Genomic DNA, 19,432 nt, shown 5'->3' on the forward strand with positions numbered 1-19,432 from the left:
GGTACTTTACAGAGACCACTGAAGTTGAGATCTGAAATCTGCTGTTATTAAATCCAAGCAGACCTGAGATCCCCCTGATTAACAGTACCCACCAATCTTTGTGATATTACTGGTTTGTGGATCACTCTCAAGTAAGAGGTCTTCAATGCTATTTTTGGAGATTTTTGTTTTCAAAAATCATTTTGCATTCTTTGCTTCATGATTATGGCTAAAATAAATTTCAGAGGTCACCTAGTTTTTCAGTCTGTTTTAGAGTAAGAACTATAAGGTTCTTGCAGAAATCTCATTTTAAGAGAAAAGAGGGGGGAACTGCTGCTAGTTAACAATGAAAATGTTTATACCATTATAAAATTGATTCAGTTTTAAATTCGCATCACTTTTAAAGAATACTGAGGCTGATTTACAACTTTTGCTAATTAATATGTTACATTAGCAGGCTGGGAGCAGTGGCTCATGCCTGTAATCCCAGCACTTTGGGAGGCCAAGGCAGGTCAGGATCAACTGAGGTCAGGAGTTTGAGACCAGCCTGTCCAACATGGTGAAACCTCGTCTCTACTAAAAATACAACAATTAACCAGACATTGTGGTGCTTGCCTATAGTCCTAGCTACTGGGGAGCCTGAGGTGGGAGAATCGCTTGAACCTGGGAGGCGGAGGTTGCAGTGAGCCGAGATCGTACCACTGCACTCCAGCCTGGGCGACAGAGCAAGACTCCCTCCCCACCCTCACCCCCACCCCCGCCCCCACCCCCACCCCCGCTGCCCCCCCAAAAAAAGCCAAGTGCGGTGGCTCATACCTGTAATCCCAGTACTATGGGAGGCTGAGGCGGGTAGATCACCTGAGGTCAGGAGTTCGAGACCAGCTTGACCAATATGGAAAAACCCCGTCTCTACTAAAAATACAAAATTAGCCGAGTATGAACAGGAAAGGTATAGTGGTGAGGTTAAGGGGTTGTGTGATGGACAGCCTCAATGAGAAGGTAATGTAACTTGAGCAAAGACCTGAGGATAAGAGGGGAGTATTTTCATATTTAAATTAACTTTATCAAAATAAACTTTTATCAACAGTGTAAACCAGAGAAACATAATTAAATATTTTATGATGTTATAACAAAGGTTAACACTTTGAAAATTTAAAATTATAACTTTATGAAGTACACATGTAGAGGTGTATGATAGTAGCACTATTATTTGGCCATCAATTTAATTTTTTTTGTTGCTTATCAGTTTAGCAAATGTTTATCAATTTGTGCTATTTGTAGGACCTTTTTCTGCGTTTTTAGACTCTTAAAAAATACTACAATGCTAAAATAGCAATAAAAGTGACCATGCATGTTAAGTATATTTTCTCTGCAATTATTTGGTTTAGTTTTAATTTTATCTGTAACAAGAATAGTAATTGCTGTTTCACTTTCTCTCTTCTGTGGTATTGTTTCCTCTGAATGTGTGAGCTGCTTCACTGCTAAGTTTGTTGACATTGATGCAAGTGCTTATCAGAATGGTAAGTAGAAACTTTATAGACAATTATTGAACACAAGCATGGAACTTAAAGCTAGACTGCGTACTTTGACATCATCTAGTAAATATTTCCATTTGACTGATGGCGAGCATGGGTGGGGACTCTTAGTGTCTTGAGTCATGGCTGGAACTGGATCGTCTTGACACCAGCCCCAGTGTTCCTTAGATTGATCACAAATATGGGCAGTGGTCTTTATTTTTCCAAAACCCCACTCAGAGGGTCCAGTAACACTTTGTAGGTGGTTTTAATTATCTTAACATAGAACATTTGAGCAGTTTATTAAGGAACAGCTCAAAAAGGAAACACCATTGTGGATCATTTATAAATCTTTTGTGTTTGGGTGTAGATATCTTTAAAGGATCCTATAAAATACAGCAGTGCCTTTTGACGCCTAAAGAAATTGGTTACACAGGAGGGAAATGCCATAACATGTACATTCCTATTAATTTTGTTGCTGGTTGCTGGGAATATTCTTGAATAAAGAATATTTATTCTTAAATAAATATTCTTATTCCGGGCATGGTGGCTCACACCTGTAATCCCAGCACTTTGGGAGACTGAGGCAGGCAAATCACTTCAGGTCATTAGTTCAAGACCAGCCTGGCCAACATGGCAAAACTCCGTCTCTACTAAAATACAAAAATTAGTTGGGCATGGTGGCACATGCCTGTAATTCCAGCTACTCAGGATGCTGAGGCAGGAGAATTGCTTGAACCAGGGAGGCAGAGGTTGCAGTGAGCCAAGATCGTGCCACCGCACTCCAGCCTAGGCAACAGAATGAGACTCTGTCTCAAAAAAAAAGAGGTGTGAATTGCAGTAAATGGAAGTTGTTAGAAATGTGGAGATGGAAGAGGCACCACTAAGTACTTCATTTCTCACCTCCTTTCCTTTCCATGCACTTTTTTTTTTTTTTTAAATTTTAGAGTGTGCATACAACTAAAAGAAAAAGGGTGAAGTTAGGGGAGAAAATTAATATATATTTTTCAAGTTAATAGCTATATTTTTCTTGATTGATTTCCATATCTCATATAAAAGATAAGTCTACTTACTCTGAAATTTGATAGCAATGTTCTATGTCAGGAATCACTTATCTTTTTTTCTTTTTCTTTTACAGAATCCTATATTTTTATTTAAAATGATCGTGTCATTTTCAATCAGGCAGCCCATCCAAACATGCGGACCTATTATTTCTGCACTGATACAGGAAAGGAAATGGAGTTGTGGATGAAAGCCATGTTAGATGCTGCCCTGGTACAGACAGAACCTGTGAAAAGGTAAAGGCTTGTAGAAAAAAATGATGGTTATTTCCACTTCTGTTTTATTCCATGCCTTGCAAGTATTTCACTGTCATAGTACATATCATTTTAATAGTCATGGTATGAAATCATTTTTTCCTCAGAAAGCAGGGATCAATTCCTGTTCTGAATTAAATTAATACACATTTTGTTAGTTTGCGATACCACCTACATTTTTATTCCACTTTTCTTCTTTTTCTTCTTTATTCATTTTCACCTATCAGTGTACTGGGGTGAATGCAGAATCCTAACATTCAAACTGAATGTTCTTTCTTCTTACAGAATTACCTTTAATTTCCGGTGAGTACGTTTTTAATTGTTACCTTAAAGCTACACAGATTTTTATCCTTTGAGATAGTGTTTTTAAGATTCTAAATCTTAGAAGAGAGTTTATTTTTATGAAGTTAAGTTGTGTTTTTCTATAATAGTGTGTTGATATTTCTAAAGTGTAATAAATTACAGTAAGAAATTTTGATAGTTTCATTTTTTCAACATTTCTGATTAATTTTTGTTTTGTAGTGAATGTCTCCAGAAAATAGTTCATCAAGCATTTAGATTGGTTCCAAATAAATCCACTTCTTGATGAATTGTGCCTTTTTTATATTGAAACTCCACTACTCAGATTCCTTGAATAATATAGATAAGTGCTGTTAAAATTGACCCATGTGTTTTTCCCTGCTTGAAGATATGAATCATTTTAATATTCTTCAATATATCTAGCTAGAGGAAATCTGATTCTCAGACTACATAAATACAAGTAGTATAATGTGCTTTTTAAATATATATATATATATTCCTGTAATTTGAAGAAAAAATTATGATGCAAGTTAATTTTTCTTCCAGTCAGTGACAGCTCAGCACATATCTTATATAAGAAAGATGCTATTGTGCAAGTTTAGCCTTTTTTCCCTCTTCTCAGGAAATTAGGGATTGTTACAATATACGTCTAGTCCTTTGTTTTCCTTATTCTAGTGTGCATTTTAATAAAGTCTTGGCTTTTTGGCTGAAAGACTTAGGTTGATGCTGTGTATTTGTGCTATTTTTGTAAATATCAAGTCTAAATCAAGTTACCCAATCACTAGTAATTAGAACTAGGCAAAAACTGAAAAGAAAAGAGGGTCTAGGATATAGCTCTAGGACATCTATTTTTAAGAAAAAACACTTTTGCCACATGCATATTCCAGGATGAGAGCAAATAGAAGGAAAATCTGTTTCTGGAGTTACATGTGTAAAAATTACCTGAGTAGCGTAAAGATGAGGTGGTTAGCACTGATAACGAGAAAATGTGTAGGTGAAAAGAATTCATTTAAAATCTTCAGGCTGACATGGTGGCTCACACCTGTAATTCTAGCACTTTGGGAGGTTGAGGGATCAATTGAATCCGGGATTTTGAGATCAGCCTGGGCAACATGATGAAACACTATCTGTACCAAAAATACAAAAATTAACCAGGCATAGTACCACACTCCTGTAGTCCCTGATACTCAGGAGGCTGCAGCATGAGGATCACTTGAATCAGGAGGTTGAGGCTGCTATGAGCTGTGACTGTTCCATTGCACTCCAGCCTAGGCAACAGAGTGAGATCCTGTCAAAAAAAATAAAAATATAACTTCAATACTTTAACTTCCAAGCAAAATTGTTAAGGAATTGTTTAGAATACAGAAATCTGTATAATAATTAAAATATTTCTGTCCAAATAATTTCAATATTGTATATTATACTTTTCTCCAAATTTCAGCATGTTTCTACTTTATTTTATTAAATTTCCCACTCTAAAAACTAATAATTACCCATAATTTGGGATGATAAAGATGACAATTGTTTGGCTTGTCTTTTGGCAACCTGATAGTTCACTGGTTATGTGCTTATACAATTTTCAGCCGTCTGTGTTAGTGTAATCTACTCAGACAAGGTTTATTAATACCACCTGTGTGCCCAGCTTAGCGTCCATTATCCTATAGAAATTACATGTTTTCTTCTACTCCTAGTTGTTGGAATTTTTATCCCACCCCATTAGATTTAGTCATTCAAAGTGAAAGTCAGTATAGAGAGATTTTGTTTGCTGGGTTTTAAGCTAATGCACTCATTTTGCTGTATGACTCAAATACTTAAAATATTTATTAGAGCATATCACTCTAATAGAACATCCAGTTTTTAACTTGAGAGTTCATTTTCCCTAACTTTATAAAGTATTTCACCTGTTCACTACAATGTCATAGTCTCCTAGTGTGCAGATCATTGATGGCCAAAATAAAATAAAATAAATCTAAGTATAATATGGATTCTCTGAATAATTTTCATCTCTAAGCCCATTATTTTCATTTTATATATCTCAGTGTATTTTCTGCAATAACTTAAGTGTCACTTTTTAAAATTAGATCACAAGTTTTACATTATTTATGGTACCTTAGCATACTTTTCTGAGTCAGCTTTATTCTATTTAGAGAAAAGTCATCATATGTGTCTTTTTGATGACTTTTTCAATGATAAATCTTGGGGAAAAAGAAAAAAAAGCGCACCACAGTTTTAATTTAAAATAATAGCTTTAGGCTGAGCATGGTGGCTCATGCTTGTAACCCCAACAATTTAGAAGGCCAAGGTGGGAGGATTGCTTGAGCCCAGGAGTTCAAGATCAACCTAGGCAACCAGTGAAACCCCGTCCCCCAAAAAATTTAAAAATTTGCTGGGTGTGGTGGCTTGTACCTGTAGTCCCATCTGCTCAGGAGGCTAAGAGGGAAGGATCACTTGAACCCAGAAAGTTGAGGTTGCAGTGAGCCGTGATCACATCACTGAACTCCCCGCTGGGTTATAGAGCAAGAAACCTTGTCTCAAATAATAATGATAATAATCATGATGGCAGTAATAATAGTAGCTTTAGATAGACTACAGTAATTATGTTTTAAAAATCTTTTCAGTTATTTTACGTTTAATGTTAAAACTCCTGCCCTCCCAAATAGCAAGGATACACGTGCTTTTAGGGTAAATTTTCTATGCCTTCTTTGTGTTGTTCTTGTTTTGAGATGGAGTCTCACTCTGTCACCCAGGCTGGAGTGCAGTGGCACAATCTCAGCTCACTCCAACCTCTACCTCCCAGGTTCAAGCAATTCTCCTGCCTCACCCTCCTGAGTAGGTGGGATTACAAATGCCCACCACCACGCCCGGCTAATTTTTATTTTTTATTTTTCATAGAGACTGGGTTTCACCATTTTGGCCCGGCTGGTCTCAAACACCTGATCTCAGGTGATCCACCCACCTTGGCCTCCCAAAGTGCTAGGATTACAGGCATGAGCTGCCACCGCTGGCCAACTTTTATTTTTCAGGAGAAAGAAGCACATAGTCTATCTTAGTAAATTTTCCCAATTCTAATATTGCCTCCAATCTAGAAGCTATGGTTTATATCTAACCTAAATATATGGATGGTTCATAAGTTTACTCCAAGAAAGATAGTCACCTTTTTTTTTTTTTTTTGCCTCAGTGACCATATTCCAAACTTTCTAGATATCTTCATCTATAGTTGATTACAGATATATGTATGTAGATCTACATCTTTTCCACACATCATAAACATTGACAGCATTACCAAACCTAATTTCTGATAGAAGCATTTTTATTTATTGGAATATGGAGGGTTGGCTGGCTCCTGAGAGGCCTCCTAGAGTGGCATGATCTTGGCAGTTTTGTGCAGGTTCAGACACTCAGCTTGATCTTTTCAGAGTCTGGAAGTGATTAGTGAGCAGTACAACTGTCAAGTGACCTAGACACATGCTGTTAACTAGCTCATTCTTTCAGTGGCCAGGTGGACATGGGATGCCAGATTCTAACCCAAGATTGCTTGATGTGATAGAATTATGATGGTAGTAAGGTCTGTGCCAGCCACTTATTAACTCATCTGATTCTCACAAGAACCCTCTGATCTTGGTGACATGATCATACCCATTTACCAAAGAGGAAGCATAGGGCACTTTAAATGTTCTGTACTTTGCCTGAAGACACAGCTAGTAAGAACAGAGTCGCAAGCCGGACATGTGCAGTCAGACTTCAAGAGCTCTAAAATCATACTGAGTTCCTCTTGAATACAGACAAAAGGAGTTAATCATATGGTTCAGATCTTTGATAGCATCAGACTGTAATTTCCTGTTGCAGCCATTTCCACAACCAGACTCATGTTTGTCTCATGAGTCAACAAGGAGTGTAGATTTTGTGGTTTAACTGTCTTAAGGCAGTCTTAATTTGCTTTATTTTCAGATTCCTAATGGTGGGAGCACACATCACTTTTTACCCTCTAGTTCTTTTATGTTTTCTTTTTCCCCCCTTTCTGTTTATACATTCTGGTGTTGTGCTTGAATGTTAATATCACAGCATTGAGTATTTGTGTAGACTTGTCCACTGTAACCCTTTCCAGTCCCCTTGCCCCCACCCCCATAAAGTAGAATTTTTCCTAGATTGAATCCCAGAAGTAATATGTGCATTATTTCATCTGATTTACTATGATTTTCTTCTCTGATTTCAGAGTGGACAAGATTACATCTGAAAATGCACCAACTAAGGAAAGCAATAACATTCCCAACCATAGAGTTCTAATTAAACCAGAGATCCAAAACAATCAAAAAAACAAGGAAATGAGCAAAATTGAAGAAAAAAAGGCATTAGAAGCTGAAAAATACGGATTTCAGAAGGATGGTCAAGATAGACCGTTAACAAAAATTAATAGTGTAAAGCTGAATTCTCTGCCATCTGAATATGAGAGTGGGTCAGCATGCCCTGCTCAAACTGCACACTACAGACCAGTCACCTTGAATAGTTCAGAGAACAAAATAGTCAATGTTAGCCTGGCAGATCTTAGAGGTGGAAATCGCCCCAGTACAGGGCCCTTATACACAGAGGCTGATCGAGTCATACAGAGAACAAATTCAATGCAGCAGTTGGAACAGTGGATTAAAATCCAGAAGGGGAGGGGTCATGAAGAAGAAACCAGGGGGTAAGTATATGTCTTGTTATTATGAACCCAGGTTTTTTTAATGCTGTGTTGGTGGAGATTGGTTTCTGAGCTACTGATTAAAATATTGGTTTAAATTGTGTTTTAGCTATTACAGCTTCATTACTATGTCTTTTGTTTATGATGATCAGATATAAGTATTTATTCTCTGTCTCTTATGTTCTGTCACTCAACTTTGTTAGTGGCAAGGAGTCATCCTACCTGTTCAAGCACAAGAAAAGGCTTGGGTTACAGGTAGAGATCGAGTTTATTTGGGAGAGGGAGGGAGCAAGCCCTATCCTCCGAACTCACCCCTGTCTTGTCCCCTGCCATTATCACCTCTTCTCTGACTGTCCTCCATTACCAGTTTCTGCAGCTTGGTGCAATGTAAGGATCTTCTGAGACAAGTAATATGGAGGCAGCAAAGGCCTACTGCTCCCTAATTTTCAGTCTTATTCTTGGGCTTTCTTTAAATAAGAATGCACATAACTATTAAATACAAGGCCAGAAGCAGTTGTTTGTGCTTATAATCCCGGCACTTTGGGAGGCCAAAGCAGGAGAATCATTTGAGGCCAGGAGTTTGAGTCCAGCCTGGGCAACCTCGCAAGACCCCATCTCTGAAAACATTTTTAAAAATTAGTCAAGCATAGTGTTGCATGCCTGTAGTACCAACTACTTGGGGGAAGTTGAAGTAGAAGGATTGCTTGAGCCCAGGAGTTGGGAGCTGCAGTGAGCTATGGCTGTGCCACTGCACTCCAGTCTGGCAGCACAGTGAGAACCCAACTCTAAAAAAAATGAAAAGTAAATGTATTTATGTGAGCATTTATTCATTTTTGCATGCACTTTTTCTAAATATATTTATTGTACAATTGCTATTTGCTAATTGTGAGACCACAAAGTAAAATAATGAAAAGATACAGTCCAGGTTCTCACAAAGATCATTCTGTACTAGAGGAGACAGTTGAATAAGTAGATGCAATTTAGTATGACAGATACAATGAAGGCAGACCAGGGTGCTGTAGGAACACATTTCGGATAACCAACACAATCTTAAGGATTCAGAGTCCAGGAAAACCTTTGTAGAGGAAGCAAAACACAAGCTGTGATACGAAGAATGACATGCATGTTAGGGCTTAAATATGCAAAGCTCCAGGGTTAGTAGAGAACAGAAGAATCAAAAGAAATCCAGTATGACTTGGTTGTAACTGGGGAAACAATGAGTGAAGAACAAGGCTAGAGACATAAGCTAGGAGAGATATATTCAGATTGGTGTCTCAGAAATCTGGAGAGTAAATTGGAGAAAGTTCAAAAGTTACTTAAGTGATTGAAGTGAGAAGAGGAAGAGGATGTATTCAGGATACAATTGACAAGTCTAGTTGGTTGCTTTGATGTGCTTGACTGCAAACCCGTCTTGCTCAAGATTAAGTTTGGTGTTGGGCGAGGTGGCTCGCATCTGTAATCCCAGCACTTTGGGAGGCCAAGGCAGGTGGATCAATTGAGGCCAGGATTTCCAGACCAGCCTGGTCAAGATGGTGAAACCCCATCTCTACTGAAAATACAAAGATTAACCAGACATTTTGGTGCTCACCTGTAATCTCAGCTACTCGGGAGGCTGAGGCAGGAGAATCTCTTGAACCCGGGAGGCAGAGGTTGCAGTGAGCCAGGATTGCGCCACTGCACCCCAATCTGGAAGTTTCTTGAGGGAAATCAAGAATGGTACCCTGCCTTTTTGGCCTGGGCAACTAGGGTGATTTGGTGCCTTTTACTGCAAAGAAAAGATTTGGGAAAAGAGAAGATAGTTGTTGGATGGGTTATGTGAGGTAATGCATATGTTAATTAGCTTGATTTAGCCATTCCACAATACATATATTTCAAAGCATGTTGTTCACCATAAATATGTACAATCTTATTTGTCAATTTTCTTTAAAAAGAACTGGCAAATGCTCGAATTTAGCAGTAATCAGGGAATTGCATATCAAAGAATCAATTAGGCGTTATTTTTCACTTACCAGATTGACCAAAATCATAAATAAATGAATTAATGAAGGCACAGGTGAATAAAAATTAGATTACTTAATGTTGGATGGAATGACAAACATGAATAAGCTCGTATATTACTAGCAGGAAAATAAATTAATACAATTTGATTAGACAGAAGCAGGAAGCAGTTCTGGGGGAAAAAAATGAAAGGATGTTTGAAAGTACTTGGGAAAGTAATGACTTTCAGGAAAATAATAAAAATCTAAATCAGAAGATTGCTGAGTCTCTGCTCACCACGTTAAATCTCACTTCAAAGAAGAATCACTTTTCCCCAAAAATCATACTTTCTTAAGTTTAAAAATGTATGTAGAGAGTCAACAGATATCTTGAAATTAGAGGATTTTTTAAAAATTGTTAAGTATAAAGACTGGTTTTAGGTTCCTTTATGAGTAATTAATATCAGTAAAGTCTTTCTGTGACTTCTTTCTTTTGGACATAGACCAACAGCTTCTGAAGGCTGGTTTTAGGTTATTTTGAGCTAAGGTTTTCTCTGGGTTCCTCCTACATTTTTGGGTTAACTGTTATGCCAGTTTTTATAAATACTGTTATTTAGATGTTCTTTTGAAATGGCTTGAGTCTACTTTGGATCATAAGAAAATATCATCTACATTATGATATAAACTTCATTATAAAAATAGTTGTGTTTTATAATGAAATGATTTTTTATTGGTGGAAAGAAACAATTGTAATTCAATATCTAAATCATTTTTTAAAAAGCTTTATGAAAGCCTTTTATTATTAAAGTTCTGATAGGAAGAAAAAGGTTTAATATTTAGTCAAATAGTAGATCCCTGCATCTGTGAACAAAGCTTTAAAGTTTCATTCTGAGTGGCAGGCACTGTTAAGATGCATGGTCCTTAAGCCATTGTTCTGCATGGCAGAATCACAGGGAAAGGGTTTTTATGGTGCTTGACAGGCAGCTGCTGGTCAATAGGGCACTAAATCTGATGCAGGAGCTTAGAGTGTTCATTTCTTAAGCTTTCAGTTAAAAGTAAATCACACTTTGCTTAATTTGAATTTCTTTGGGGAAAAAAGTCACTAAAGGGAATTGTAGTTTTGAAAAACAGGTCTTAAAGTGCTAGAAATATATGGGATAAAAATAAATTTGCTTGATAATAATTTAATTTTTAATTAAAATTCCCCAAATGTGGTTCCAAAGATGACAGAAGAGCCTTTTAATGTCATTAATTAACCAAGCTTACTAAAAATATACATAGCCTGCTATTAATGATCATATGATAGTTGACAGTTCAGGTTCAATATACATCTCTACAACAGGGCCCAACCCACACATTATGAATACTTCAGAGCGCTTGACAGAAGTGTTTTAGTGTAATTATGTTTTTGAACTATAATTTCGACATTAGCTTATAAGCAATTTTGGGTGTGTTTTAGATTGATAATGTATGTCCCCTTCCTTACATGTTTCTATGATATAGCTCAGTGCTTAATCTCTAGCTTTTTGTATATTAAGCCTACTGTAGTATTTCTTGAACTTGTAAATGACCAGATAAACCAAGGTGTGTCAGGGTAAATTGCTTTTGTACTAGGGCAGTCTCTTTGATGGAGTCAGCTTTCCCTAGCTGACATATTTGCACATAGTCATGGGTTGCCAGCTCTGGATGTTTTCCAGTTTCTGGCTTTAATGTGATCAGAGAAGGTGAAGAGGGGGAGGAAGACCAAGCAGAAACAAAATGGGAAATACCCGTGGAGGGAAAGCCTCAAGAAATTGAACTCTTTATACTGGTTATATAAGAGCAATTGGGTACCTTTCTCCCTCTCTCCACCCCTGAAGGCATCAGATGGTTGGCCTGAATGCAGTGGTTCTTGTCTGGAGACATTTTGTTCAATTTTGAACAACCTGTTTTTGAGTAGAGACATTGAAATCCTGAAGAACAACCAGCATGAGGAAGGAAATTTAGTTTAGGAGAAATGGTTGAAATAATTAGAAATATTTTTTTAAAAAATAAGGCATAGAATTTTAGAGCTCTAGAGTAAGTTTATGATGAAATCATCTTCTAGATGAAAAAAGAGGATCCCAGTATCAGTTGGCCATTGGCTAGATTTTAATAGCATATAAAGGGCTCTCTGGTACTATAAGATTATATCCTTCCTAATTTTTAATGCCTTTTTATGTTTAAGTCATTGTAATAGATGAGTATGATTTTTTAAAAATAATATTCATATCTTAGGCAAAATTTTAAAATAGAGGGATTTTTTTTTTTAATCCAAAAGTTTAGGGATCGCTGGCATAGTTAAAAGAGTACTGCTTTAGAAAGTAGGAGACCTGCATTTTAGTTCTGTTTAACCCACAAGCTCTTTCTGTAACCCCAAGTATGATCTCTTGGACCAAGCATGGTGGCTCACACCTGTAATCCTATGACTTTGGGAGGCCGAGGTGGGTGGATCACCTGAGGTACGGAGTTCAAGACCAGCCTGGCCAACGTGGTGAAACCTCGTTTCTACTAAAAATAGAAAAATTAGTTGGGCATGGCAGCAGGCACCTGTCAGCTACTTGGGAGACTGAGGCAGGAGAATCATTTGAACCCGGGAGACAGAGGTCCAGTAAGCAGAGATCATGCCACTGCACTCCAGCCTGGATGACAAAGAGAGACTCCATCTCAGGAAAAAATATATATATATATATATTTGGCTATACTGACATCCTGAAATATCCATAGGGTAATTTTCATATGCTTCTATTAGACAATCTTCATACAACGTATTGTCGTGATTTGTTGACATGTGTACATCCCCCAGCATGCTATATAACCTTTTTACTTTTTTTTTCTTTTTATCCCCAATACTTAGTACAGTGCCTAGCTTGGAAAGTGTTTTATATATATATAAAATCTCTTGGTCTTTTCTCCCCTACTCCCCTACCCTGCCCCCAATATTCTGAAGGCCCCAGAATATGTAACTTATCTAAGGTCTAAGTACTTAATAGGAAAGCAGGAATCAAAACTTGGCTGTCTTGATTTTTGATCAACCACTTTTCCTGCTTTACTGTTTTCCCACTATATCCCCTCTGGATGCTTTAACCCACAAAGAGAAGGTATATTTAACGTGAGATTTTCTCTTAGTATAAAGGTAACATAATTTTACTACCCCAATAGATACCAATTATGCAGGCAGTTTATTAATTGGGTGCCTCATAGTCCAGTGCACTCAATTCATTACACCTCATCACAGTGAAATCTTTTTTTTTCTTTTTTTTTTTTTTTTTGGAGACAGAGCCCTCCCTCTGTTGCCAGGCTGGAGTGCCACAATCTCAGCTCACTGCAACTGCAAACTCTGCCTCCCGGGTTCAAGCAATTCTCCTGCTTCAACCTCCTAAGTAGCTGGGAGTGCAGGAGCATGCCACCACGCCCGACTAATATTTTCTAGTTTTTGTAGAGATGGGATTTTGCTATGTTGAACTCCTGAGTGATCCACCCGCCTTGGCCTCCCAAAGTGCTGGGATTATAGGGGTGAGCCACTGCACCCAGCCTGAAATCTTTTTGTAACTATAATATAGCAGTATTTGTGCATTGTTGCTGACAGGTATTTGGCTCAAAAGAGAGCTCTTATATCCAGATTATCAGCGAAGGATTCCCAGATTATTAAGAGTATGTTCAAATAATTTTCCCATCAAATCTTTAATCCCTTCTGGTCCATGTAATTACCAATGTCTCTGACATTTTCACAACCAGTAAGGGCCCATGTAATACTAGGAAAAATTGTTAACTAAACATTGAAAGAAGAGATCAGGAAACCTGAGTTTGTGGAGTCCCAACCCTTCTACACACTTAGTTCATTGAATTATGTTGATTTTGATGTTAGGATATAAATTTATGCCCATGGAGATGATAGTATTAGATGAATACTTGTAATTTAACTTTGCTTTTTCATATTCTTTATTTTATTTTATTTATTTATTTTGTGGAGACAGAGTGTCTGTCTTATCACCCAGGCTGGAGTGCAGTGACACTATCTCAGCTCACTGCAACCTCCACCTCCCAGGTTTAAGTGATTCTCCTGCCTCAGCCTCCCGAGTAGCTGGAACTAAGGCATACATCACCATGCTTGGCTGATTTTTGTATTTTTAGTGGAGACAGGGTTTCACCATGTTGGCCAGGCTGGTCTCGAACTCCTGGCCTCAAGCAATCTGCCTCCTCAGCCTCCCAAAATACTGGGATTACAGGTGTGAGCCACCGCACCCAGCCTAATCTTGCTTTTTCTAATCTAGATATGTCTTGTGGTGGTGGTGGTGGTGGTTAAAAGGTTATGTCTGGGAAAAATAAAAAATTAGCCAGGCATGGTGGCATATACCTGTATTCCTAGCTATTTAGGAGGCTGAGGCAGGAAGATCACTTGAGCCCAGGAGGACGAGGCTGCAGTGTACTCCACTGCACTCCACCCTGGGTGACAGAGTGAGAACCCGTCTCAAAAAAAAAAAAGTATGTTTGTATTTAGAATTTGAATTATACCTACACCTCTGTATCTAAAGGAAATAGGAGGCCCGGCGCCCACTCCTATAATCCTGGTACTTTGGGAGGCTGAGGCGGGCAGATTGCCTGAGCTCAGGAGTTCGAGATGACCCTAGGCAACATGGCAAAACCTATGAAAGTACAAAAAATTAGCTGGGCTTGGTGGCTGGTGCCTGTAGTCCCAGCTACTCAGGGGGCGGAGGCAGGAGAACCACTTGAACCTGGGAGGCAGAGGTTGCAGTGAGCTGAGATTGTGCCAGTGCACTTCAGCCTGGGCAACAGAGCAAAACACTATCTACAAAAAAAAAAGATAATAGAGAAACACAAATGTTAACTTTACATAGAGTTTTTAATTGACTCTTTTTTTCTGGCTCACTCCTCCCCTAACTAACTTTTAAAAATCTTTTTTATATCATGAATTTCACCTAGTATGAAGTTGGCACTGTGATAGTTTCATAAATTCAAAATAGTGTGTTTATCAAAGTGGTTTTTTTAAAAGTAGTAAACTGAAATTGTATTCTTTGATTTTTGGAAATGGTAATATTCTGTGCTTAGTAATATGCAATTACATATCCAATTCCCAAAATTAGCATTTTAAAAGAACTATACTTTGCATGCATAATGTACATGAAGCATTTTTAGATTGCTTTAAAAAGCCTCCTGAGAAATATTCCACCATCTATGAAGTGAAATATTAATTACTGTGCTGGAAACATTAGAAAATTGCTGAGATTGCAGTTTTATATCTGAAATATTGTGATATTTAAGTATTTTATCTTTAATAGAATTCTGAGCGTCAACTCCAAGTCATTTTTATATTTCAAGTTAGGAAAAGCTATGAAAGGAAGTTATTCCTTCAAACCAAATGTACTGATGTATTTACTCCCATAAATAACCATACTTCCTGAAAGAAAACATCCAACAGAATAGTCAACATATACTTGCAGTAATTTCTTTCCTGTCTTTATGCTCTATGGTTGTAACTCACTTCATATTTCATCCATACATAGAAATCCTAGTGCTCTGATGAGATGTATGAAAATGAGACTTTATTTATATAAGAACAAATAAAATACAGAGACAGAATTGAGATTAGATTTTAAACATTCTTATTTCTCAAACGAAGTATAATAGTCTTTCATCTTTAAATCAAACTGTACATTGTGTGGAACTAATAATATTTTGTGTAATTGATATAGATGCTGTTTATCCTGTGTTAAATTTGTTAAATTGAATTTCATAAAAAGATTAAAATCTATTAATAGTGTATATCTTGTATAATATTTCAATCTTTAAAAAAAATACATTCTAAGCCGGGCACGATGGCTCATGCCTGTAATCCCAGCACTTTGGGAGGCCGAGGCAGGTGAATTACCTGAGGTCAGGAATTCAAGATCAGCCGGGCATGGTGGTGGACGCCTGTAATCCCAGTTACTTGGGAGGCTGAGGCGGGAGAATCGCTTGAGCCTGGGAGGCGGAGGTTGCAGTGAGCCAAGATCACACCATTGCACTCCAGCCTGGGTGACAGAGCGAGACTCCATCTCCAAAAAAAAAAATTCTAGTATATGTTTTACTTACTGAAACAAAAGAAATGTACTCTAATTTAGAATTTGGAAAATAACTCTTCTTCATGTTTACATTTTAATTATTTTTTTATTTTAGAGTAATTTCTTACCAAACATTACCAAGAAATATGCCAAGCCACAGAGCCCAGATTATGGCCCGCTACCCTGAAGGTTATAGAACACTCCCAAGAAACAGCAAGACAAGGCCTGAAAGTATCTGCAGTGTAGCCCCTTCCACTCATGACAAGACGTTAGGACCCGGAGCGGAGGAGAAACGGAGGTCCATGAGAGATGACACAATGTGGCAGCTCTACGAATGGCAGCAGCGTCAGTTTTATAATAAACAGAGCACCCTCCCTCGACACAGTACTTTGAGTAGTCCCAAAACCATGGTAAATATTTCTGACCAGACAATGCACTCTATTCCCACATCACCATCCCACGGGTCAATAGCTGCTTATCAGGGATACTCCCCTCAACGAACTTACAGATCGGAAGTGTCTTCACCAATTCAGAGAGGAGATGTGACAATAGACCGCAGACACAGGGCCCATCACCCTAAGGTAAAATAGCTGCTCATTTTATGTTAACTCACTACCTTATAAATGCTGTGTTTTCTTTCTAGTATACTATTTTAAATGTGAGAGACAAAAGAATGAGGAGAAAGTAAGCAAGGCAGCTCTATTTTGTTTTAAAAAATAAATAAAAATATTTTACAACATTAAGATCTCATGTATAAAAAATACCTAATTGCAATACTTCATCCCTCAGGAACACAGGAGCAGTTCTTTTGAGCAGATGCATTCTGTATTCTCTGCTTGATACCATATCTCATCAGTTCTCCATGTAGGTTAACACCACGTGCATTTCATTGGTTGTTCTTGGTTTTGTTGTTGTTGTTGTTGTTGTTTTGTTTTGAGACAGAGTCTCACTCTGTTGCCCAGGCTGAAATGCAGAGGCATAATCTCAGCTCACCGCAGCCTCTGCCTCCCGGACTCAAGTGATTCTCCTGCTCAGCCTCCCGAGTAGCTGGGATTATAGACATGCACCACCACACTTGGCTAATTTTTGTATTTTTAGTAGAGTCATGGTTTCACCATGATGCTCAGGCTGGTCTTGAACTCCTGATGTCAAGTGATCCACTGGCCTCGGCCTCTCAAAGTGCTGAGATTGCAGGCGTTAGCCACTGTGCCTGGCCTAGACCACATTCATTGTTATTGGCTTTTTACACACTTGCAAATTCTACACCTACTGTCTTCTGGCATACCTGAAATTTTGTATCAAGCTCATCCTGTTGTTCATGAGGATAAAAGTGTTAACTTTATCTTCTAGCCAACAATAATAGCATATTCAGATAACTCCTTAAACACTCAATTTAATATTAGAGCTTAATGGTATATATACATTTAAAAAATGGAGATCATGTTTTACTTTGTATATTAAGTTGGTTTAAGCATTGCTTAGTATAGATTACTTGAAGTGAATTCAAAGTGCTTTGTATCAATCAGCTTTTCATAATGCTAAAGCAGTGGCTTTGATTAGTCAGCTAGTACACAGCCAGTTCCCTAATGTCTATCCTAAATTGCTTTTTTTTTTTTCATACTAAAGAATTCTTTGGCCAGACATAGTGGCTCGCGCCTGTAATCCCAACACTTTGGGGAGCCAAGGCCATAGGATCACTTGAACCTGGGAGGTTGAGGCTGTAGTAAGCTGTGATTGCACCACTGCACCCCAGCCTGAGCGACAGAGCAGGACTCTGACTCAAAAAATAGTAATAAGTTATTGCTTTATACTATTTTAAAATGCTCTTTTCTTACCCTTGTGACAGGCTGAATCCTTCAGCTGCATTATTACCTAAAGCATTTGCTTGATACTTCCATAAATATTTATTAAGATTAATAAATTAATCAGGAATTTTCCTTTGAAGAAAGTTTTAATTTGCCTCACAAAAAAGGCTCACTTTGGACTCCATTGTAACAAAGTTCAGTGTTTCCTCACTTTGTCCAAAGACTAAATCATGATTGATAAAAATAGTAATAATATATAAGAAAAATCTGATCTAAGACAAATTAATGTGTTTGGTGTAACAATTGGCTCTAAATTACATGCTGTCGTTCTTAATCGTATTTTTCATGGTTTTGGCCAGAATATATCATCTGTTTTGACAGCAAATATGAGATGAATCTATATTCTCTACCCAATTCCCGACCGTCTACTACTGCTACTCCTAAAAGACTTCTCCAAAATTGCCAAATTTTTCTTTCAAACTATCCTGTCCTCTTCCTTGATCTAGATCAGTGGTTCTTAAAGTGTAGTTCATGGAACCCTGTGGGGGTTCCCTCCCCATGACCCTTTCAGGGAGTCAAAACTATTTTTATAATCGTAATAAGGCATTATTCATTGTATTCCTACTTGCGCTAGTAGTACAGAAGTGATGGTGAGTAACATTTCTGGCACCTTAGCATAAATCAAGACAGTGGCTCCAGACTATACTAGTGGTCATTGTAGCCTTCACTGCCACACACTTGAAGTAAAAAAATAGAAGTATCAGGTTCACTTATAAATCTCATTCATGAAACAATAGAAAATAATTTTATTGAACCGTAACATTTTGTTACATATTCTTTTACTGTTTACTTGTGATGAAATGGTAAATGCATAAAGCACTTCTATGGCATACCAAAGTGCTAACAGTTATCTCCCAGTAAAACACGTGATGGAGTTGCAAGCTGAATTAGCTCCTTTTATTGTGAAATGCATTTTTACTTGAACAAAAGACAACTATCAATATTCAGACGTGGTATTTGATAGACACACTTTCTCAAAATGAATGCTATCCTGTCACTTCAAGGAAAACAACTGACAGTATTTGTCACTGATGACAACGTTTGAGTTTTCAAGCAAAAAATAGAATTTTGGAAATCATGTATCTGCCACTCTGAACTTGACAGCTTTCCGGTGCTTAAAGATTGGTGGTGATATTAACAGTTGTGATTTTTTAATATTGTATACTGACATATGTCAACATTTGGAACATTGCATAACTCACTGAACCAATATTTTCCAAATGACCAGTGTTTAATATCACAAGATTCATTTAAAGTTCAAATAGACCAGTGCATATTAATGTAACAGAGTATCAAAAGTTCGTTGATAAGGTTTCAGATATCACTTTGTTACTAACCTTTAAAAAAATACCACTTTTTTGAGCTATAGCGCAAAGTCAGAGATGAACATCTATAATTATCAAGAAAAACTATTGTGTATATTGAGGGTAAATTTTCTTCACATACTTCCACTTAAAGAGATTATCACAACAGATTAAATACAGAAACAGATACAAGAATCCAGCCAGACATTAAAGTTTTACAGAACTGTAAAACAATGCCACTCTTGCCACTAAATTTTCTTTTTAAAAATATAAAGGGATCCTGAGGCCAGAGAGTTTTTGACAACCTCTAAACCAGATTTTAGAATTACTCTGTTCAGGCCGGGCACAGTGACTGTCTCCTGTAATCCTAGCACTTTGGGAGGCCGAGGTAGGCAGATTAATTGAGGCCAGGAGTTGGAG

The 19,432-nt window shown here is 37.6% G+C and overlaps 1 protein-coding gene across 32 annotated transcripts in view; it reads left to right on the plus strand.

Annotated features, from left to right (window-relative positions):
- Positions 1-19,432, plus strand: part of PLEKHA5 (pleckstrin homology domain containing A5) — a 249,095-nt gene that overhangs the window by 141,867 nt on the left and 87,796 nt on the right. For 23 of the 32 annotated variants that reach the window (XR_634520.3, XR_001892538.3, XR_634521.3 and 20 more), the window contains 4 exons: positions 2,676-2,791; positions 3,095-3,112; positions 7,323-7,790; positions 15,959-16,424. Coding sequence is in view for 28 of the 32 variants with exons in the window: in XM_009180312.3 (XP_009178576.2) it covers positions 2,676-2,791; positions 3,095-3,112; positions 7,323-7,790; positions 15,959-16,424 (1,068 nt within the window). In the remaining 4 variants the exon portion in view is untranslated. Of the gene's footprint in view, positions 1-840; positions 1,500-2,631; positions 2,792-3,094; positions 3,113-7,322; positions 7,791-15,958; positions 16,425-19,432 lie in introns of those variants that run through there. The other 9 variants (XM_009180309.3, XM_009180333.3, XM_009180317.3 and 6 more) reach the window with 3 other exon arrangements.

Source organism: Papio anubis, chromosome 9, assembly GCF_008728515.1.
Source record: "Papio anubis isolate 15944 chromosome 9, Panubis1.0, whole genome shotgun sequence".
Taxonomy (NCBI): Eukaryota; Metazoa; Chordata; class Mammalia; order Primates; family Cercopithecidae; genus Papio; species Papio anubis.